Source organism: Rhyacophila brunnea, unplaced genomic scaffold (genome assembly GCF_057557595.1).
Source record: "Rhyacophila brunnea isolate RB1 unplaced genomic scaffold, BYU_Rbru_1.0 scaffold_3, whole genome shotgun sequence".
Lineage (NCBI taxonomy): Eukaryota > Metazoa > Arthropoda > Insecta > Trichoptera > Rhyacophilidae > Rhyacophila > Rhyacophila brunnea.
This window is the reverse complement of record NW_028232965.1, coordinates 36,609,175-36,633,366: the sequence shown is the minus strand read 5'-3', so window position 1 is coordinate 36,633,366 and position 24,192 is coordinate 36,609,175. Positions and strand designations below refer to the sequence as shown.

General features: G+C 31.7%; 2 protein-coding genes across 18 annotated transcripts in view; one reads left to right on the top strand and one right to left on the bottom strand.

The window, feature by feature from the left end:
* The first annotated feature begins 249 nt into the window (after positions 1-249).
* LOC147068297 (uncharacterized) lies at positions 250-7,545 on the top strand. The gene is made up of 5 exons (XM_085953282.1): positions 250-580; positions 695-814; positions 3,515-3,631; positions 4,739-4,796; positions 6,784-7,545. Exons 1-5 carry the CDS (start codon positions 539-541, stop codon positions 6,906-6,908), a joined length of 462 nt encoding a protein of 153 aa, XP_085809408.1. The 5' UTR covers positions 250-538; the 3' UTR covers positions 6,909-7,545.
* Positions 7,546-10,125: 2,580 nt separating this feature from the next.
* The window catches only part of LOC147068296 (NAD kinase-like), a 64,246-nt gene continuing 50,179 nt past the window's right edge, over positions 10,126-24,192 (bottom strand). For 9 of the 17 annotated variants that reach the window (XM_085953269.1, XM_085953268.1, XM_085953267.1 and 6 more), the window contains 7 exons: positions 20,719-20,848; positions 20,162-20,356; positions 19,198-19,300; positions 17,463-17,708; positions 16,250-16,407; positions 14,808-14,890; positions 10,126-10,661 (listed from right to left, as the gene is read on the bottom strand). In XM_085953269.1, coding sequence (XP_085809395.1) covers positions 10,463-10,661; positions 14,808-14,890; positions 16,250-16,407; positions 17,463-17,708; positions 19,198-19,300; positions 20,162-20,356; positions 20,719-20,848 — 1,114 coding nt within the window. In that variant the 3' untranslated portion in view covers positions 10,126-10,462. Of the gene's footprint in view, positions 10,662-14,249; positions 14,333-14,807; positions 14,891-16,249; positions 16,408-17,462; positions 17,709-19,197; positions 19,301-20,161; positions 20,357-20,718; positions 20,849-24,192 lie in introns of all 17 variants that reach the window. The other 8 variants (XM_085953272.1, XM_085953270.1, XM_085953271.1 and 5 more) reach the window with 1 other exon arrangement.

Here is a 24,192-nt window from a genome sequence, read left to right as displayed (position 1 = left end):
CGATCTGTTCCTATCAAATTTAAAAAAAGTAAAGAGTAAATTTCTAAAAAAAATCTTTTTCCAATATTTAAAATTATATTTCTTCAGGCGTACTATACATTTTTATATCGTACATAGTACGTGGACCAAAATTATAGTACACAATACTATAAATTTTATTAGTACGGTTGGCATAACTCGTAATAATTATTACCCTATAAGTTAAATAATTTGTCTATGGGAAATGGTAGAAACAAAGCCGTATCTGGCAATTCTAAAACTACAAAAAAGCGCCAAATACACCTGACGTTTGTCGTCATTTTTGTCAAAATAATAAATAGTGTCAATCATATTTCACTTACTACGCATTGCAATTTTTGTAATTTGTATCCCAATTGCTTTATACAATCACTGAAATTGGTATCATTGTATTACATTTCCAGTAGTCACTTGTACCTACATAGGTACCAAGGATTGAAGGATAGAACCAATAAAATTTATTGGTGTGCATTTAATGCACTATTGTGATGACTGATAAAATATTTTTATACTATTTATTATGGACTTGAAACCAATCCATGCCCATGAAAATGACTATAATGTTAGTGATTATTGATTAATCATTACTAGTATATTTTTATTATAATAATGCTGAACTTCTTACTTAATGTATTTTGCAGTTATTTAATGTTGGTTATTTTTATATTATTTGTAGGATAAATGGTACAGGCCAATAGAATTGAACAATTTAGTCTCAAATAGTAGCGAAACTATTATAAAATGCCGCATAGTCGGATATCTTAGCATGATTGATGGAAAATATTATATACAGAATGTAAGTACCTACCTAACATTTAATATTATTAGACGGGTCGGCAAATCGCAGCCTGTTTGTAAAATCTGGCTCATCGCCTCTTTTTGAATGTCTTAGTAGCTAAGAATTGATTTTACATATTTGAATTTTTTGAATGGTGTGATGTCTAAAATGAAAAGGAGTCAAATTTACTTGAGGATATACCCATTTTTTGATATGGTACTACAGTTTCTGCAACGTATTTCCAAATTTCAATTTTTATGATTACAATAATAATTGAAGAGTTTCCACCTAACCTTCAATTGGAAGTGATTAATCTGGAGTATGATGACATGTTAAAGGGCAAATTTAACTATATTCTACAAATGTCTTCCAAGCGATGACTATGGTCAACTAAAATCATATCTGACTGCACCTATTTCTATGAGAAGACATTTTCAAAGAGAAAAACACCCCTACGTTAAATCCCAATGCAGGTCAGTATTAATTGATGAAGATTTGCAATCAATTTTGATAATAGGGATTACTTACTAACTTTGGATCCTAATTAGGTTTAATGTTATCTAAAAAAAAGCGATTTCATCTTTCTCACTACGGCTGTATTTCTAGCAATATTATAGTTTACCTATTATTATAGATAAACTATTTCTTTTATTCAACGAATAATTCACACGATTTGAGAATGTATGAGTAACATTCTATATATTGAACATACATAAAAATTCAAATTATTAATTTGAAAACATCTCATGCATATTTATAGGTACACATTTCAAATTCAAATTTTATTTATTTTTACATACGTAACATTACAAATTATTAATTTAAGATACTCACAACATGACATTTAGAAAGTATTATTAAAACAGTATTATATAAAAAGAAATAGATCAATATTAAGTTATTAAACAGTAGAGAAGTGCAAATAAAAAAAAAATATAAATTAGATACAAGGAAGTACACCGAATGAGCTAAGCATACCCTATTTTAGGAATCATAAAAAAACGCCGGTGCATTAGGAATACACCCGGGATGTAGCCCTCAACTTCTCAAGAAAGCCAGCAATGGCCGTAGCCACAAAATCTCAATTGTAATTTTAAAACTTTTTCTTTCGTCATGAAAAACTGCTTGGCGCGTCAAGACAGTCGAAAAAAAATATTATTTGCGAAATTTTGGCACGTCTACGTAAAGAAGTTCGCCAACTCTGACCTACACCATTATATGATAATTCTGTATACCTATGTACAAACACTACACTACACAGCTACAAACGTAACTGCATGCTTGAGTGGTATATTAGTCCAGAAGTATACCATTCAAGTATGCAGTTACGTGTGTAGTTGGCTTTAGACATTTTAATATATCTACTTGTTTCACAAACAGCAGTACCTACATCTGATTTAAACACAACACTCAAACAATATTCACACTATATATGTACAGGTACATTCAAGGTATTTGATGAAGCTGCATATTTGAAAAATTATAGATATTGTCACCTTACCCTCCCTGGCACTCCTAAAGAAGGCGAGAGTGGGCGGCGTGGTGTGCCTGTACCTCCTTGTTAAGGTGGTTAGCAAACATTTTTTGAACACAGTATTTGGTGACATCGTCTTGATTTATTGAGTCACTCAAAGTACACAGATTATGACAAAATCTTCATCCCCACGTGTGGATCTATATTATGTCTGAACTCTGCTGTGAGGGAGGGGTGTCCGACTGTCTTCTGCAGAACACATTCAGTGTCTCTCACTTTAAACACACACACAAAAGCTAAAGGAACAAAGGTGATGCGATACGGTGGAGGTAGAAAGCATAGACATGTTTTTGCTGACACTTACAATAATGGAAATACAATATTACAAAATTACACTACCTACGTAATATTAAACTGGTGATGACTCAAATTGTCGGTAATACCTTGATCTCTTTATATATGTACCTATACATTTTTTATTGCAAAAATAGTTTATCTTGTGTAGAAAATGATGAGGAATACCATTTTTATCAGGGGAGATAATATTTTACACAAAAAATGAGTTTTCTAAAATTCTTTTTAGCATCCCCCTGACATAAAATTCCTCATCATCATCATATGTAAGGGATACACTTTTGCATTAAAAAATTTATGTTAACATATCAAACCATTATTTTTTTTCGTTCCGAAAAAAAATACAGTTTTCCGGTTATCAGTTTTTAGTTCAACTTCAAGTGATTAATTTAAAAAAAAAAATATTTTAAAAAACATGTCCTACCATAATTTAGAACATTTTATGGTACTTGTATGATAGCCCGGCGCCACGCTCTGAAATCAATGGTTATGCAGCACAGCACAGCCGTAGCCATAAATTTTTAAAATAATATATTATAAATTAAGAGAATTCTGTTGAAATACGTCACATGATCGTGAATGATTTCTTTGCACCTTGAATTTGACATACATATTATGATCTACCTACGACAACTGAAGTGGGGAGTAAGATCACGTTAACGCGCGTGTTTGAACTTGTACCGAACCAAACAAACCATATTTTATTTTTACGGTTCAGTTCCAGTTTTCGTTTCGACAAAAATAACGGATTTCAGCTTCAGGTCCGAAGCCTGATGTTAACGTTGTGGTACTCTGGCATCTTTATTTTTTCTATACTTTTATTTTTATTTTTTGTAATCTTTATAGGTGCCAATAAAAAAATAATAATTGTTTTATTCTGTTCACTTTAGTTTAATTCAGTCTATGACTCCACCAGATGCCGAATTCGAGTTTTAGTTTGTGATTTACTCACTATTCCACCATTTCCGTTCCCTCAGCCTGTTCAAATATTCGGTGAAGTACGTTATGTAAGTATATTATTTGTTACTATAAGTACCTACTGATGTTTTCATTTTATAGAGTGAACACTACTTGCAGTGTCTTACGGCTAGTGAGCCTGCCTCTGTACTATGCTTGGCTATAATTAGTATCTTCAGAATATAAATTACGCACACTATTATACCAAGGTCATGGGAAGTTATTTCTCGATGAAAACTGACGTCATGGCCAAGTGCCTCAGCAGAAATAAATTGATTTCGAATAAGCAATTTTATTGATTAACCACTTGAGCTCACATGCAAACAGTAAATCATAATGATGTTTTTAATCAGTTGTCATGTTATCCCATTGCAAGGATGTGAAGATTAATTACTAAGCGAACATTCAACGCTGACCTTCCAAAATACCAGTAACGAACACTCTATAGCAAATAATTATTTAACATTACGTTTGACTTGTAATCAAATGTGTCCAATTTTAGCTCAAATGTACATTTATTTGTTGGCATATTTAAATTACGTTGTGACATCTGCGGCTAGTCAAAAATCTGCATGTTGCTTTTTTGACCCAGTGCAAGGACCCATTGGTTTGCGCAAATGACTAACTATTCCTTATATAAAGAGTCTCTTAATACAACTTCCAATCTGTGGAGGCCCATACGCTCCGTTTAGGATTGAACATGGTAATTTATTTACAGTGACATATTATCTAGTCGCAACGGAATCTGGATTAATATAAGCATAATTGCCGAATTAAAAATATATTGAAATTCAGCTGTAGGTAATTATTATGAAAAATAAACAGTAAATAATATATTTGTGCAGTTTGTTCTAGACTCGTTATTTAAATTGATATAGATAAAATTATACTAATGACATATCATAAAAAATACATCAAGTCCCGTAAGTATGACTGTCCAAGTGTGCACTTTTTTCAGCTACCGATCGTTTTCTCCCTCCAATTTTGCCATGTCAAAGGTTGAGGAGATTGAATATTTTTCAATGAAAAGGTATAAGTAGGTTTTGAGAAATGTTTTCAGAGCTATAACCCAGTGCTAAATAAAATCGTTTTGATACTAACGAGTCTGGGATGTGTTGTCAATTTTTTAAAAGTAATTATTCTTCTTTCTGTTTTAGATACATATAAAATGCTGTGGTAATTCTGAAGTACATTCTGATAAATTTGAAATGGAAGGTAAAAGGGCTAATGCCACGTAAATTTTAAACGTAATACTTACTAATTTATTATTGTTCGATACCAAGACCTAATATTATAGTCAAGCCAGATCAATTTGAACCATTTTATTACTTTCACAGAATTATTTAATTCCTTTCTGTATAAATAATTGTGGAAATACTGCATTTATTAATAGAAATATAATATTAAGGATTCTTTCTGTTTTTTGTAGATATTGACTTTATCATATTCAATTAAAATTTATAACCAGTGAAAAACCCAGCATTCCAACCAAAACTCAAAAATTGGAGCTGTGGCCTAACTAGAAAACCTTTGGTCAGCATAATCAATTACCAACAGAGCCTCCGCGCACACAGCCACCGAACGCGGCCACCGAACGCGGCCACTAGCGGTCGGGTCAAGCCACTAGTGGCGGCCATAAACGCCTGGGTCGAGCCACTGGTGACAGCCACTATCCGAGTTCACTTGAAAACAATTGACAAAGGCGGACGTGTGTGAAAATGGATTCTCTGTTGCTAGCACTAGCATAGTACTAATTTTACGAAGACGAAGAGAAATTTTCCATTACGTCGAGTACACAATACATACACACTCAAACAACACACGCACTCGCCTCTCGGAAGTAGACTGAGAATCGCTGGCGTTTCTGCCTAGTGTACGCAGGTGCTCGACCACTAACGTCAGCCACTTGCAGCGAGCACCGGCGTCTGCTACAGCAAGTGGACCGAATGCGTTCATAGAAAAAATTAGACCGCAGCTGAACGCGTCCACTAGTGGCCGCGTTCGGTGGCTGTGTGTGCGGAGGGAGGCTCTGTCTCATTTTTTCTTGTGTTTTGTGCAAAGGTTAAGGACAGTGTAATTGATGTTCTACAGTAGTGTTCCCAAGATGGTATTCCGCTGTAAAATTAAGGCTATTCCGTGTATTTTTAAATAAATTAATTTGAATCATTTAGTTGTAGGCACTAAGCTTCATAGAGCACTGATTGCGACAATTTTGCGACCCCTCGCCATATTGGACAAATAGCCAATTTTATTAGACAGGAAACAACACACTAAAAATAATTGTAAAATAAAATATTACACGTGAATTATCATTTAATTATATCAATCATTAAATTGCACACAGCTATGTACATATATTTTTGTGTTAGTAAACTTTAATTGAAATAGCGCCCCATGTGACTTATTTTACTATTAGAGTAAATTTGTGGGCTGTGTTTATCTCACTCAACTGGTTGACCCACCGCGCCGGGGTGGCCCCTCCTAAACCCGCTCCCCCAGGCTAGAGCCCTGTCAGCCCTCCCCTTGTGGGGGCCATGAATTATTGTGTATGGTGATCTTAAATTTACTGTCCCAATTAAACGATGTAAATTAGTGTTAGTTCCTTGAGATTTAGCCCAAATAAGCGGCTGCCACAGTTAACCGGTGGCTTAATTAAGCGGAATTGTCTACACACGTTCCTTCAAGTTTGACATGAAATTTCAAATAATTGTATTATCAACAATGTACAGGAAAAGAAACAGAACTAATTTACAAATGCTATATTCTATAGAAGAATGGCCTGAACAAAAACTTCAAAGACTGATTTAAGTAGTCACAGATAACGAAAGGATATCCAAAATCATTGCGAATATCTGACAACGGATATGGCACAGAATTATATCATTTCTGTTCTGGCAGAACACACTAACTGGAGAATACTAGTTTTGAGTAATTTGACTTTGAAGTTGTTAAAATGTTTGAAATGGCCTATCATGTGAGTTTATTAAGTAATCGTAAAAAGGATGACTTTAAATAAAGACTGTTTATTTATTAAGAATGTTTCCAGACGGTAATGTTTGAAATAAGGAACATTTTGGTATAACTAACTCAATATGTCATTTTTTCAAATTAGTGTCTTCTGCCAGAACAGTGACGATATATTCTATATGTTGTTAATGTAAAGAATTTGTTTTTTTCTAAATTATTTTGTTTTCTTTTACAGTATCAAACATTGAAAACACTTGCAGCAAAACAATACTAGGGATAAAAGCCAAAGTGATTCAGAACGTCCCACCATCTTTAATTGATGTGTTGAATGAAATAATTTTCACAGGTTCCAAAGGATAAATATTTTTGATGACTGGAATAATGATTACATTACGAAATAAGTGTGACTGGTTTTCATTATCTCTGTATAATATCTTACGTATTATTTAATTTATATGTAGTTATGTAAAAATAATACTCGGGCTACCTGATTAGTCCCAGATGATCATATTAAGCAAGTTGAGATGTTGGTGAACAATATATCGTCGGTGTTTTGTAAAAAGGGCGAATTAACCAAAATGCTACTTTACAGGAGGAGGATTTTTAACTTTTGATATTTATTTGTTTTTTACCTGTAGATGATTATAAATATCTAACAAGTTTATAATAAAGCTTAGAAAGAATACTGTCATTATAATAGGTATTATTATATAATATTTTAAAAGGCCTAATATGTCACATTTGCTTTTTATTTCGTAATTTTAATTAATTTAATTTTAGTTGATTATCGTTTTTAAGTACTTTCCTGTGGAGATAAAAATTCGCCGTTTTTACACAACAGAGCTAGTGGGGTACATATTGTATTTTCATTAAAATCTCGATTTCGCCAAAATGGTTGATTCGCCCTTTTTACAAAACACTGACGATATCCTCTGTCAGTAAAATAAATACCTATTGTGTTTAATAAGATGTTTTAAAAATAAAAGTCAGTAGTATAAAAAATAATAAACTTTTTATTCAAAACCATCATTATACATCATTAAATAAAAATATCCTCTCATTTCATAAATAAACCAATTACAAATCTTCAGAGATTTACACAATTTTGATATAGCGATGGCAGACATTTTCATCTCTGAAATATTTTTGTCACAAATTATTACGATGACATCAGTTATATCAGTGATGCGCAACCTTTTTATTAGTAGGGCCAATTTTATTATGATGGACCGCACAGCTTGAGTGTATTTTCAGTGTATATGACTATAATTATGTTGTCTTCAAAGTGGGAAGAAAGCGAAAAATACTGATTATTTTTTTATCTTTATTTCACACACATTCATCGTTGTGCTGTGCAGTCCGATATAGTGATAGTAATATAAACACTACAGCGCAATAAACACCAAAAGTTAAATCAACAGATGAAAGCATTTTTGAAAATCTAATCAACATAATTATTATGAGCTAGGATAACTTTTGCATATTTGATTTAGTTGATTAGGCCGCAATAAATGACCATATGTGGGTTGTGCACCACTGTTAGACCCATAAGGCGACTATAATCCTCGAACCAAACATTCGTTCCCCTAAACAGCAACAGTATTATAATATGATTATTTTTCATTAACCGTGCGGCCCTCCCCCACTCAGCCAGCTTTCTTTGTATAGTATTTTCATGGACTAACCGTGGGTAAGATATATTACACCCATGTAATGAACCGACCCAATTGTGTGTTTATGACTTATTTCTTTCTTTAATATCTTCTGGAATAGAATGTCATGCTCACATTTATTTAAAAAATAATTTCACAAGGAACAAACATTATAATATCTTATCCAATATATGTTTTGGGACATTTCTTTATCTTAGAAAAATGGGATTCTATAATATAATATACCATTTCCACCCGTAGAAGAATCTTCCAATAACTAATCTTTACCGTAAAGTGAGGGATTAACACTATTTATAATTTGTTACCAGATTTTTGCTGAATTCACAAAATCATAATAAAATACAATATGCATAAAATCATCCCTATTTTGGTACAAGGGAAAATTGCCATTTTGCCATGGCATGTTACCGTGTCCTTAAAATATAAGATACTCATAATATTGTTAAACAGCAATAAATCAAAGTATTCATGTTGTTCACGATCACAAACATGGCAACACTTTTTACACCGTTAAATTTAAATGTGGCACGAATATACATTTGAGTACATTCAAATACATACGCCAGAAAATCATAATGCACACACCTCGTCGGAACTTTTATTCATAGAATCTTTCATATATTTTTTTACACATTCAGTTTTTTGCCAGGTATGTATTTTAGTAAAAGGTCACCAAATATAGCCTTATCCTTTTGCCAAAACAGGAACAATAAGTATTGTATTTTAATGACTTGGATTTTCTAAAATATACCATTCTTTTTTATACAAATATTTAAATATCGGATATTATGACATGAACGGAATTTGTATATTAAAATAATACGTTGATTTTCATGATTCGAAGAACGGATAATACCATTAAAAATTAAATTGTCTAGTACAAATAAATAACATTCAACTATTCTTAACAAATATACAAATAAAGTATAACGTCTGCAGCTTTAGAAATTATATTAAAAAGTACAAAATTCAACTATTTTTTAATAATATTTATACTAAAAATTAAAAAAAAATACTATTATGCCTAATATTTTAAAATCCTATTTAAATATTTATTGGTCTCGTATTCATTTATGAAATACTTAAAAGGTTAATCTTATTTTATATATCCGGTAACAAGAGAATTTAAATAACATATAAATAATATTTTTGTACAAAATGTAACACTTTCATAAATTTTAAGTATTTAGAAATAAATGAGAGCAGATTTACTCTAAATTTAATCAATACACTATACTGGGCATCCATCCCCCTGGGAAAAAATATTTACGCTGAACAGGTAAGATTTGTAATAAGACGCAAAATAATCTATTGTTGCCTATTGTTTATATCCAACGAATACCTAGCGCCCATTTTGTACGATTATGTCACAAAACTAAACCATTTACTGTCATATATACGGAATATAAAACATTCAATTAGATTAATTATATTTTATTATTAAACAGCTTAGTCATACTAGAAGTATGTAAAATATTAAGATAGATATAAAGATTGATCTATCGACAGACTCTTTGTATTGTTCGAACGGCATACCTGTATGTTTGATCGATTTTAAAATAAATAGCATTTAGCTAAAACAATAAATAAATAATAATTCCTACAAAACTTTACAAAAAGACATACAAACATACTGACAAAACAAATACATGCTATATTTTCAGGGGAAAGAAATAACAATTCAATGTGTATATGCAGGTATGCCAAAATGGCCTAACATTATTATTAAACCATAACCAATGCATCAATTTTAATATCCTACTGATTGCAAACATAACATACCTACCTACTTTATAATACAAAATATATTAATTAAATTATATTTTTTATTCAAGGCTGAAAATACACAAATGTGAAAAACCTCAGAATTACACGAATTCGAAAAATCTTTGATTTTTTTTTTTGACCCAGTGAGATTCCAACTCTGAACTATTTTAATATATCTTGTAAAATTTCAATCAATTTGTAACATCGATGTGTGATAACTTTAAACAATGTTTGAATTAAGTATGCAATGTCAATCAATAGTAAATAAAAAAATTATGACTTTGCAAGTCGATTTCATGAATATAATAACATACTGATGTTTTAGAATATTATTATCATAATTCTTATAAAATACCAGTCCCACTATAAGAAAAGTAATTGATAAAGTGTTAAGTATATTTTGTAGAAAGCCTTTCTCGTAGAGTGGGTATATAACACTGAGCGCGAAATAAGATTACAGGATTAATTTATTATTCAGGTGTCATTCTGCGGTTCCAATTCGTCAAGCGTGTCGTTGGAGCTGGAATGAGTGAGATCGCTGAGTTCATCTAAATGCTTTTGCTTCTTCCGCACGTTCCAGTGAAGGCATTCAGCCAAAGAGTCGAACCAGTCGGAGATTTGGTCTTGCGCGCAAATAGAGGGCACCGGGTATACTGACGTCGTCACACGCAAGCTGCAAGATATTACAGAAACTCATTAAAAAGAATTTCAATAAATTGTAAATTTAAGAGATTTCATTAACATAATATAGAAAAATCTTAGACAGGATCAGGCTTTAGTTTTATCAGTTGATTTTCGAAAATTATGAAAAAGTTTCCAGTGTAAAGAATTTATCTCACTTAATATGTGACTTAGAAGCATTGACTTATTATTATGACTCAGCTTAAAGCCTATTTAAGGCGGTGGGGTGATTACGCGCGTGTAAAGTTTTCTAGTAGCACGAAAACTCGACCAAAATACAATGTAATCTAATTATTAATCGAGGGGGGCTGGGTGAAATCGTGTCATTCAGTTAACATCACTGGAAGCTTGGGTAGGGTGCAACGCCATCCGGGCCACTTGTCTATCTTTTTTGTTATTGATCCTATAGATTTGAATTTTTCACCAATCGATTCTTCGTGGTTAGTTTCCAGATAAAAATGTAGAAATAAATATGCCGTCGATTGACTTTCAGAGATAACGAAAGGCAACACTTGTCTACTTTGCTACAACACAGGCAGTGAGGTGATCGGTGCGCTTTGGGCAATGCCTTGTAAACCACTATCAAATTTCACACATAACGCTGCCTCCTGTGGGCTTTTTCATTTAGATACTAAATCTCAATATAAAAGTAGAAATGATAGCAGAATAAGTCAAAAACATAATATGCGACTATGTTAATTTTTCAAACACATTCATCTGTTTAAGAAAGAATGAAACTCGTTTGACCAGATCCAGATGTCTATGAGCAGTCATTTATGAGGGCCTATTGTATTCTTCAGATTTTGCAGCCAAATAATAGATAAATGCTTATAAGTGTACAAATTCACAGAAGTTTATTATAGAATCAGATAACAAATATGTTTGCATTATAAAGAATCGTACAATGATACAAACTAAATAAAAACATTCAGTATATAAAAAAATTATGCATAAAATTTCTACATTATGTACCACACATGCAATGTGTATGCTTGGCAGTTAAATGTGTGCGAAAGAAAAAAAGAGGAAAGTCTGAGAATTTCAAAAATTATTTGAATAATATGCCAAATTAAACATACTGCTTATAATAATTATGTGTAAATGATAAAAGGGATGACATTAGTCGTTGAATTAGTAAATTTCATAGAAAAACTTCACTAATTCACATATAAAGCTGTCTGAAAATCAGTCTTCTTTTATGTCTCCTGAAAATTAGTGTTTTTAGACTTGTCTTATTTTCCCTTTGCACACAAAATTTTATATTAGTAGGTACATATTAAAATAATATGTCATAGGTATCAAAGTTTTATAATAAGCAAATGACTTGAGTTATGCTATAAACCATTACAAGAACAATTGAATACACAAAATAAAATAGGCACCGAGTACCAAAAAGCTGAATCTGAGATATAGGTTAATGAATAATTGATTTATTTTTCATAAAAGCACTATTTTATTAGCTTCTCGTTAGATTTAACATACAATCTTAAAGCCTTAGAAGAAAAAAATATAATTTATAACTAAACATTGTAAGAAAAACATGTTTGAATGATATTTTAGAAAAGCACTACATCGCAACACTAATTTCTTAAAAAAAAGGACTAAGTGCCGCTTTATATCGAAAACGAAGAACTAAGTCTCATGACACATGTTAACCTAATGGCACTTAGTGCAAATAAGTCTCATGACACATATTAACTAAAAGACACTTGGTGCCAGTTTTTAAAATAGTCACGCCGCCTCTTACACCCAAAGCCATCTTTGAATATCCATAGAAGCTCTTATATATATTTTTTGGCACTGACATGAATTTGGGATATTGGTGCTGTTACATAGAAAATTTCTATAACACACTTTTTTTAGATTCTCGGGTACATCGTGCCCGTCTATTTTATTTTGTGTATTCAATTAATATGTACATACTTACACCAATAATACCTTTGTTAGTGAAGTCTAAAATGTTTAGTATTCTTATATTCTAAGCATTAAGAAAGCACAGAAAATAATGTCTCTCACATGTTAACAGGTATTGTAAAATGAATTAGTATGTAGTTATACGTATTACAAAATGAACAATGGTTAAATCGCAATATGGAAATATTCTGGTCTAATAATTAGATTTCTAAAAGTAATTTATAATGTAATGACATTTAAAATTTATTCTGCTCTATATGAAAAGTCATCTATTATAATAGTACATCTAATCACAACACAATCCAAGAGTTTATGAAGAAGTTATTGTATTGGTATTGATAAAATAACATGAGAAAAGTCTTATAATGTCAACTGCATTCAAGTCGACAATATGTCCGTAAATTATTTACTCATGAATAAACATTTTTACCACACTATCCTGTGAGCGTTATAATAATTATTATCTGTTATGTTCTCGTATCAATATTATTTCCATTTTTGGATAACTAGATGAATGATTTTCGGGTAACCCAATTGCAAGCCTATCACAGTTTGCATCCAGTGTGATTTTATACAAACAAGTACCAATTATGTTATATAAAATGCCATCAAAATTCAACACACAACTGACTTTATACGAGGCGTCTATTTCCAAAAATTGAAATGTCCACAATTCAATATGTCAGGCAAATGATGTTATATTGTATTGTATGTTCTACAACATAACAAAAAGAAATTAAGGACTCTCTTCATAATATGATCAAGACAAAGCTGGAAATAATTAGGCGTTCTGAAAATGGTGAATTTTTTGCTTCAATCGGCCGTTTGTGTGACTTAAGCCAGTCTACGATGGAAATATATTTTCAAAGATTGTTTCCAAAAGACACGGCATAGTAATGGATGAAATGGAGAGATGTTTACCATCCACGAATTGATGATATACATCAAAAAGGTGTCCCTGTGAATTTTTCAATTATTCAAGCTAAGGAAGGCTCTTAGTTTGCATGAAGACTGGAAGACTCGATTAAAAGAGGAATTTCAAGCAAGTAAAGGCTGGTTGACAAATTTAAACAGGTATTCTGTAAATACTATTAAATTCACTGAAGAAGGGCAGTGCAAATAAAGATGCTGCAAATGAATTTATTTCCTCATCATCAAAAATATTTTAAAATACACTTTTTGATGTTTTTTTTTACATTGCTCTATTTTTGTACATTTAACATGTATACATTTTCAGGAACTAATTATGTACAAAACTCGAAAACCGCCTGTCTCCTCTATAAAGAGTAATGACAGATTCTTTTGGCATTGTGGCCATGACAAAATCAATTTGGAACAGTGTTAGTGTCATTTGAAAGTAACGATACCAGCACCTAAATGAGTCGCCTGCACTGCCACAAAAATCAGACACCAAGAGTTTTTATTCATTTTATTATTGTATGCTTTTGATGGATTTTGATAATTAGATAATTACACATTGTGTTAATTATCGTGTTGTGCATGTCATTTTTTAGATTTTGACCGTATGTGGAGTCAGTTTTTGGAAGTATAATAATTCCTCGATAGTTTAATCAGGTAATTTTGATGTATTCCACAGAACATGCGCAACTTGTTTGTCGTTGCCCCAAAGCTATGGCCATAAATTGCTGTATACGCAAATTTGTACCTATCGCCGGGACAGAGAATTTGTTGGTAGCGGCCGTCAAATGAAACGCATGCCGAATTACGCGCATCAGCTCCTGGCATTATCTGTAAACAGAGTACATGCAAAAATATTCTTTTCTACGGAATATAGCACAAAGAGGAAATTCAATTCAAAACATGAATATTTTAATGAAAGTTGTATTGTACTCCCTAATTTTGTGCGACGCCTAATAAAGACTCATTAGAGCTAACTATTGATACTATATAATATAACTACTGCGATAGTTTTCACAATGAAAAATAACCAATACTAGAAAATAAATAGCTAACACCCCGTACTATTACATTCTGCGAATACTCATAAATAATTTAACTACATTAGATGGGCTAAATATAAAAAGGATATTGAGAAAAATAAATAAGCGGAGGACATTATTATATTATGATAAAAAAAACAATCAAGCTATGTAGAAGATTAGCAAACTGGGAACACAACAATATTTACATTTAGTATAATACGTGCTATACATAAAATGACAAAACACTATGAAAAGTGACATGTGGCGAAAAGCCATTGTACCTATCTCCGTGGAAAAGTTCCTGCCTATTTCTGCCGTCAAAAGAAACCCACGACGTATTGCGTACATCAGGTGAGAGGGATATCTATAAATATAAGGGTTAAAAGTAACACATTCACTGTTTATTATTTCATTTAAATCACTCATTCAGTGTTTGAAAAGGTCATTGAATGTACATATTTCTCTCATATCATGACCATAAATTATGCTTTTTTAAATATTGTCACTTTATCTTAATAACCAAATAATGATTCGCATAAATAAATTGAACCAAAGTATAATTTATCTTATATGTCCCATATTTTAGGTAAGGATATTTTTCGATCCATTGCTCATTCAACCATACATTGACTATAAATGTTATTCAATTCAATTGCATTTATTTTTAATCGATTTAAAACAATATAACAATTATATTTTTATTTATTCTAAATGCACAAGTGAGTCTTGTCTGTGGGCGCATGCAAAAGTCCTCATAGGCGTAGGTGAGCCCCGCGGGCACAGGTTTGGGAATCCCCGAATTTACTAAATAAACAATTTCACTACTATGCTGATGTAACAGTGTTTATGATGAATGATTATTAGCCATTCACATAACCTATTGCAATTCAGAAATGGGCTCTCTTGCACTACTGTAACATAATATATTATGTTTTTTTGGTCATTCAAGTTATTATTACCTTCATGGAGAGTTCTGTTCCCTTATATGAGTTCAATACGTAAAAAGAGTAAAAATGCCATGAACTGGATACAAACATACATTATTACACATTGATTAAAAAATAATGATATTCAAATTTGATTCAGCATGGGATTCGAACCCATGACATGTGGAACAAGAGGTGATAAAAAACCTATTAGGTTCATACTCTGGTCCTAACACACTTTGAAATACAACATTTGCCAGATATGCGCATCTATTCTATACACAAGACTGCTATTGATGGTTATCGAGGATAGTTTATCATATGTTTCTATTGAGGTATTATAATTGTTACAATAAGTTAGCCATCTAAACAGTCAAAACCGTCTATTTTGCTTTAAAGTTAGCACAACCAAGAGAGGTGCTGTAAAAGCATAGCACTTATTGTAACAATTACAACTAACATATTGTAAAAATTATAATACTTCAATACAAAAATATGAAAACCACCCTCGATAGCCGCCGATAGTCGTCTTGTACATAGAAAAGATGCGCTGGGACATTATAAGCCAACACGTTAACCGCTTGGTCATTGTGGGCGACAATATATTATGTAGCTACCTACTGACTGCATTATTACAAGAAAAGTTTCTTGAACCAAGAAGATATATTTCAAGATTCCACAACTTATTGTAATACTAATCTAGAATTGAGATTTTTTATATCTCTAAATTATCCATATCTCATTGGTTCTGTATTCAGGAAATTTCATTAGAAAAGACTGCAAACATTAGAACAAACCTTCAATTCTACTCCAGCCGGTACAACGATAGGCCTAAAGGAAAGGGAATGTGGACAGATAGGGGTGACCATGATGGCTGGCACCGACGGATGTATCATAGACGCACCCGCGGCAACTGCATACGCTGTACTACCGGTGGGTGTTGACACGATCAGGCCTGAAAGGAATTTTTGACACATAAATTAATGCAATACTGGAGACATATTTAACAAGAATCGGACAACAAATAAACAACTGTTAAAGATACAAGCCTAAATAAGTATGTCTAAAAATTGGAGACGATATTAAAATTTCGTTAATAGTTCAAATTCTAGTTAATAATGAATTTGATCAAATTGTACATCTTTTAGCAGTGATGTTTTTCCATGGAGCATGGTGGTCGCTTCATCAGAAAGTATGTATACCTAGCCACATAATTACTTACAAATGGTGGTTTATCGCAGGTTTGGAGGACCTCTTGCGAATATTATGAATAATAAAAAATCACAAGGGAACCTCCAACTGCCAGTGCGCCAGGATTCCACTTACTTGAAACCACTACTGTCTTTTAGAATATTCATTTCATAAAAAATCTTTAAATATAGTCATTTTTTTAGTTGTGATGTTTTAGAAGTGATGTCAAAGCGATTTTAAGGAATAAGTATATATTAGTGTGGTCATCATCTCCGGTTCCCATAGCTCTATTCTAGCAGTTGTATTTACCGATGATTTAAAATTGACACCAGCGCATGTAGAATATTGCCATAGTAATAAATAACATACCCACTAAGATGTATTCAGTAGAGCGGTTCAAAATGCATGTTGTTTTTATGAATATGTTTTTGCTTGATACAATAGGTTGTGCGAATGGTTTGGTAGCCATTTGTTACCATTCCTCATAAAAACGTCTTTTAATATAACCACCACTCTGTGAAGGTCCATATGCCCTGCTGGTGGCTGGAGTGAACATGGTAATATATATTTTAATAAAGAATCGGTAAACAACTTTTTAAGTGCAGATGAAGTTCGTGTGAATCGCCTTAGCTGATATTCCACTTTATCTTGATAAAATTATCAACTAAAATATTGTTCAAGTGTATAGAGGTATACATAATATAGTTATTTCCTACTGTAACTTATTTTTATATAAATTACAACTAAAATCTAATCAACTGTGTATATTATTAATTATTATCCTCTCGGATGAATTCAAAAGTCAAAATTAAAATATACCATCTCCTTGCACACTCGTAATGTGTTTCCCATCGAGGAAGAGATCAATGTTGGAGAGATAAGGAGACGGGCCTCGGTCGATGACAACTTCATTCAGCACCAGAAGAGTGGACGGAGGTGCCGGAGATTTGGAATTGTTCTGATTCTGATTGTGGTTGTGATTTTGGTTTTGATTTTGCTGCTGTCCTCCCTCCTTCCGCATTATCACACACCGCAGGCGCGATCGAAGAGTCAGAGCAGCATCACCTAACCAAAAGACAATCTTGTAACATATCTGTGTCAGAATAAAATACAAAATTACCTATTGCAACCTCTTTATGTAATAAATACTACATATCGGCATTATGAAACTCCTGTAAAATTTTTGTAAAACCATTTATAACTGCACTCGAGTAAATGATCAGAATGAACAAAAAAAAATAGCCGCCATATTGTGTGAATAAGACAATCGGTATGGCAACTGAGCGATGTTATTATTTGTGGTGTTTACCAATTGAACCATGCTTCATGAGTTTGGTAAATAATTTCAAATGTCATAACAGAAATTACATATAAGGCTCTTTCGATTTATGGTCAAAATTCTTTGATTGCGACTATACTTATTTTTGAAAGCCAGGTATTTTAATATTATTATACATACATTAATGAAATTGAAATACATGGATACTAGATACAGGTTTTGGTTGTACACAGTTTTAAAATATAATATTATCATTATGTATTACAAAAAATTCCTAATTTCTGCTTACTACTACATTATATTGAGTGCACAGGCTATAAGTATAATATATAGATACACCAATCAACTATTGATTTCTCAGGATTAATTATTTATTGTATTACATATCAGGTATATTACATCCTCATATTAATAAAAAACATCAATGTGTCTATTCTATACACAAGGTAGCTATTGGTGCCTATAGACGGTAGTATATCATATTTATGTATTGAGGCAGTTAATTATCACAATAAGTTAACCGTCTAAACTGTCAAACAGCCCCTCTCTCGGCTGTGTTAACTTTAAGAGCAAGAACTTATTGTAACAATTATTGTAATACTCAATACATAAATATAACAAACTACCGTCGATAACCGCCATGTGTATAGAATAGAGTGAATAGACCCACAGATAGGTACATTAATACAACTAATTTATTGACGTTAATTGTTTATATAAATCTTGAGTTTCTAGAATGAACCATAATTATAATTAATTGCATTATGTAATTCTAAAAGAGGACAAGTGAGTCGCTTAGTCGCCAAACTGGGCGATTTTTCAATAAAATTATTTTTGAATGTATGTGCTATATCGATAGGTCTACCAGCCTACCAAGGTGCGAGTTTAAAATTCCGCTGTTTCGTAAAAAAATTTAAATCAATATTAACTTGAGTCGCCAAACCCGCTCTAGGATAAATAACAGGTTACTAAATCTGCTCTACATAGCCGACCAATTAGACGTCGCGATTCAAACTATGATTTATAGCATACGTTTAAATCGCTATACAAATGTCACCACTACTAGCGGCAACATTATTGTAAATGCATGTTTTTCGTGGTTTACTCAAAACTCAAAAAAACCTCCAGAGCGGGTCTAGCGACTAAGCGACTCATATATTTATTTATAGATAGGACAATATAAAAGCTTTCCAAAAAATAAATGTAACGTGCTTTTACATAGTAAGTATCACAATGTTCTGCAACATAGAATCTGTATAAATAAATCAAACATACCTTCTAAAACATTTGTGACTTGTTCTTGAAAGTTTTCAAACTCAAATGGTGTGAGAAACCCTAGAGATCCAAGGTGAAAAGCCATTACAGGTGGTACTGATTGCTAAACAGGAAAATTATAAGCATTAAATGATGATAGTATGGAAAAAAAATATACAAAATAAGGCTAAATTACTGCTCCAAATATTAGCAACTCAATAACATCCATGTGTCTAACGGAATACTTTCTCTCCTATGTTTTAAAGTGATTTAGATAACATACAATCAAATGAATCAAATTTAATTAAATGGTGTAAGTACCTAGGTACATTGTGTAAAATGGCACTGATTAATTAGAATTACCCTCCTCTTCCAAAATTCACAATTTAACTTTTCAGTGAGATGACCAATTGAAAAAAAGATAAATAACCTATAAAGCAATAATATTAGAGTAATTAAATGACATAATATTGTGAACTAATATTTATTTTGTGTCAAATTCAAAGAATTTGAGTCAATCAGAAGTTAGCTATAATTATTATCAGGGAATCAATGTGTAATATATGCATAAATGTTTATAGGATATTATGTGAGTTGTAAGCGTTTAAATTTAACAATGTTTAAAATAAAAAAATGCTTTGGCCCATGAGATTCATAATTATGTGCAATTGATGTTGTATCTATTTTTTAAATGCTTTGGCTTCCATTCAAACATGGAATGGTTGCAAAGCACCAACCCCACTACACAATGGATTTACTACTACACTTTTATGACATGACTGTAAAAGTTATAATATATTTCCACTAATGACAATTTACCTCCCGGGTCCACAGTAATTAATATTGTGCATTTAAATACAGTTTTTGATTGCGTAATGATCATCGAATGTGCATTCAAATTGATATTGTAAATTATTGAATCGTGTACGTTGTGATTGGACTAAATGCTGTATTATAAATTATAATAAAAAACTGGGGAATTTACCTGAAAAAGAAGACTAGCATAGAGAAGAGTTCCATCGCCTCCGAGACAAATGATGAAGTCAATTTTGTCAGTGAGGTCATCTTTCCCATCCTTAAACGTCATCAGGCGTTCCTTCACTTGGCCAAAGTCAGAGTACGGAAGCAGCTGACTGTCATCCATCACCGATGACTCCACAAATACCACCATGTGCTTCACCTGGATGCGGTCAGCCAATATTAATAACCCAACATACAGATACAATTGCACCGGTAAATGATTAAATGACATTGTTGAACAAAACGTTCTTCTATAAAGATAAACCTCAAACATAATATTATGAAAATGAAGCTGTAAAAAGGGTTACTGATGCTAATAATTAAATTAGTTGGGAGTCATTTCACATTTATGTTGACATTTACATTTAGGTATAATATTTGAAGAAAAACCTGTTATGTAAATAGAATTTTCTATATGAAAGTGAAGCCGACAAAGGTTAGAATTGCTAATAATTAAGTGATTCTATAAAATAAATCTATAATGATAGATCATAAAATACAGGACATTTCAAATAACTATACCTGTATAAGCCAGTGCACAAGTTGCACGAAGGGAGCCAACACGGACACATCGCGGACTTTCTTTATGACCAACACTGTAAGTGGAGGTTTGTACCACGTCAGCCTTTGGGATGCTGGGTCTTGGATTTGCCTGTAACATAATATTATAAACTATTAAGTCAATATCTAGAGGAAGTCATTTTTTGTGAGGAGACTTGTATGGTAAGGAAAAAAAATATCAATAAGGGAATTGTGCATGATTTTTTTATAAATTTACATGTAAGTATATGTAAACATTATTTATGTAATGAGGAGAATGTTGCATGCCTCCAATTTATTTGCAAGAGTTATTTTTCTATTAAAAATATTTAGTCAAATTAAATTACATGTGATTTGTAAATGTCAACTAAATTATTACAAGTATGTTTAAACTAAAATGTGGGAGGTTGTGATGTCGTTGCCTTGATTTTAAATTTGAAAGAAATGGTTGCCAATATTAATAGAATTTTAAATAACTGCATGGATAATAATTGCATCCGTAGCTTAACCAATAAACCTCACCCCGCCCAGATTGCGAGGGATGCAGGTTCAAATCTCATTTGGTTAATTTTTTTCTAGGAATTTTTGTAATATGTGTGTTTCTGAGGTTGTTATATATTATCTTGATCAGTTGCTGTCACATCAAACTGATATGTGAGGCTGCTTAAGAATAATCTTAATAAATGAATTATGGCTTAAATAAAAATTCCTTCTTCAACCCATCGTTCCCTGGAAATTTCTGATGATAGCTAATCACTATTATTAATAATATCATGTTAATCCATTCAAAGAATTTTTCTCACTTACAAATCTGCCATGTGATTTACTTTAACTCGATTCTACTGAACCAGTCGCACAGAATTTTGCTTGAGACCTGTTTTGTCAACAGCATCTGATAAAATGGTAATAATTAATCATTTGTAGGTATATCGAATTGTGTGATGTTATAAATCATTGAAACATTGTTAATTATTTATTAGTATTTCTTAAGTTGATTCACAGACACCTGTATAATATTTCAATAGTAGTTGCCGGTTTATTGGTAGGATGTGTATGACGATGACATGTGTTCGATCGCCCTGACCCTTGTGACAGTAGGTCAAAGTGACTAAGCTGACTACGCATATTAAAATGTGAGAAAGAATAGATTATGTATTATAGTTTTCATTACGGACACAAACATCTTTTCAGTAAAAATAATAATTTAATTCATTAAACAATAATTTACACTTACAAACGCGAGGTAACAATGAAAACAGTTTTACATAAAAAAGGAAAATACAAATAAATTAACGATTTCATTGCCATTCTAAAATGCGTCAGCTGGTTGGGCGGCTTAAGCGTCGGTCTATAACGTCGTGAGTCCCAGGATCGAATCCTGGGTCTGGCAAATAGACATATTGTTTTTCAATTTGTGTTTAAGTCAGAGTATGGACCTAATAGGTTGAGCAAGTGGCTAACATTCATTCCTCGTAAAAACAGAAATCTCTTAATACAAACTTCCACCCTGTGGAGGTCCATATTATGATCAGACACGGCCAAAAAAAATTGAATATCTATTATAGGTAGACTTTCACTTTTTTTTTGTTTTGAAACATAAATTATATTATTCATGCAAACAGTTGTTTTGGGATATAATAAAATCCTCAGAAAGATCTAACAACAATAAGTATGTAGTTGGATCGTTTTGAGGATAGGTTGATAGCCCGAAACAATTTTCAAATCAATAACACAAAAAATGTAGAAATAAGAAATACTTTGTTTTCAAACATACAAGTGGAGTTCTACTAGGTAAATGCCAATTCAATTAGTTTGTCAACTTTTTCCAACTGGAATTTTTGACACACATGCATTAGCGTGAGGTTGGTAAATAATGTAAGCATCTACTTAATTGAATTAATTGTAATATTATTAATACTATAAATTATTATTTGTGTATATGTATATTTTAAGTACTTATTCTTTTTAAAGTCATATTCAATACCTAATGGTCATCACATCCTACGTCACACTTAGATAGGTGTAGTTTATATCTCATGAAAGTATGCCTCCCCACTAGAGAATGTGATCGAGAAATCTTGTCTCGAGAATTTTCAGAAATTAGAATGGGTAATGTCGAATTTCCAAAAATATTTTTTCTGAAATTTCGAGAATTCTTATTCCTCGAGAATCATTAATAAAGATAATCTCTAAATTAACAAAGTGAAATTGAAACTGAAAAAGAAATTCTCGTATAACCTGATAACTGGTTTTTGGCGACTTTACGTTAAGGGGGGACATGCTCAGCGAACGTCAAAATGGAGCTTTTATGCTATTTTCAAAGCATGATGTTGGACATTCCTTAAACGTTGTAGATAATCTATTTACATAATTTTGAAGCCTTATTATCCTTTATATTTATTTTGAACATTTGATGTCTGCCTAAAGTATTGTTATTACATAAAATAGTATTCTTTTAAACCTCTCGCTCAAATTTTTTAGAATTTAGAATATATTTCAGTACGTCCATATGAAGTGATGTTAAGATTTTTTATATTTATTAATTTTTAAAAGCATTTATAAAAGCATTAGTAAAATTTATGTCGACATTATTATAGTGAAATATTTACAATAAAAATTATATTGATAATCTCTGTGATCCCAAATTTGACAAAAATTAGGCATTTTATTATTCAAAAAATGGGCAAAATTTACACATTTAAAGATACTTTTAAAGATACTGATTATAAGCTATGTCTTTGACCATTTATATGTGATAAACATTCTACGAATAATGTTTGCTTTATAATAATTATTGACTTAAGAATAAGGTAGTATTTTTTTGAAATACACCATTTCTATTGGCATTTCCCAGTGGCTAAGCTACAACATACGGCCGTAGCCATACATTGACAAACGATAAATGAAGCAGGGAGTAAGATCATGATAACGCGCGTGTTGAACATGTACCGTTTAAAAAAAATCGGTTAGGCGCGGAGATTTATTGGGACAATAATTCAACATTAGTTGGGACAGTTTAAAATTGCTCTCCTGTAACTTTGCAGTAAACACGTTACCCCAAACAACACCGAAATATTCTTCACTTTGAGAATTCTCGAATCTCCAAAATCACAAGCTCTAGTCTCCACCCAACAACACAGAAAAAATGTGACACTATTCGATAAAGTTCACTGTTTACTTGGATTTAAAAAAAATATGCGTTCCGGTTGGTATGCTGTGGTTAAAAAGATTTACATTTTACTTTATATGCAAACGATATAGGTACATATATTATTATTATTATTGGTGTGTGCCTGGTATTTACATTATTTTATTTTAAATATTTAAATTCAATGTCTAATCGAGAAATTTAAAATTACAAATTCAGTGAACATGAAACACGATAAGATAATTTTGTAAATATAATATATATATATTTATATATATTATATGAGTTAGTGTATTTTGAAATGTTAT

What these genes read in the sequence shown, in the direction of transcription:
- LOC147068297 (XM_085953282.1), top strand. Translation starts at nt 539, where the DNA reads ATGGACTTGAAACCAATCCATGCCCATGAAAATGACTATAAT. An exon ending in CCCATGAAAATGACTATAAT is followed by an intron (nt 581 to 694) that starts GTTAGTGATTAT and finishes TATTATTTGTAG; the next exon opens with GATAAATGGTACAGGCCAAT. An exon ending in TGATAAATTTGAAATGGAAG is followed by an intron (nt 4,797 to 6,783) that starts GTAAAAGGGCTA and finishes TTTCTTTTACAG; the next exon opens with TATCAAACATTGAAAACACT.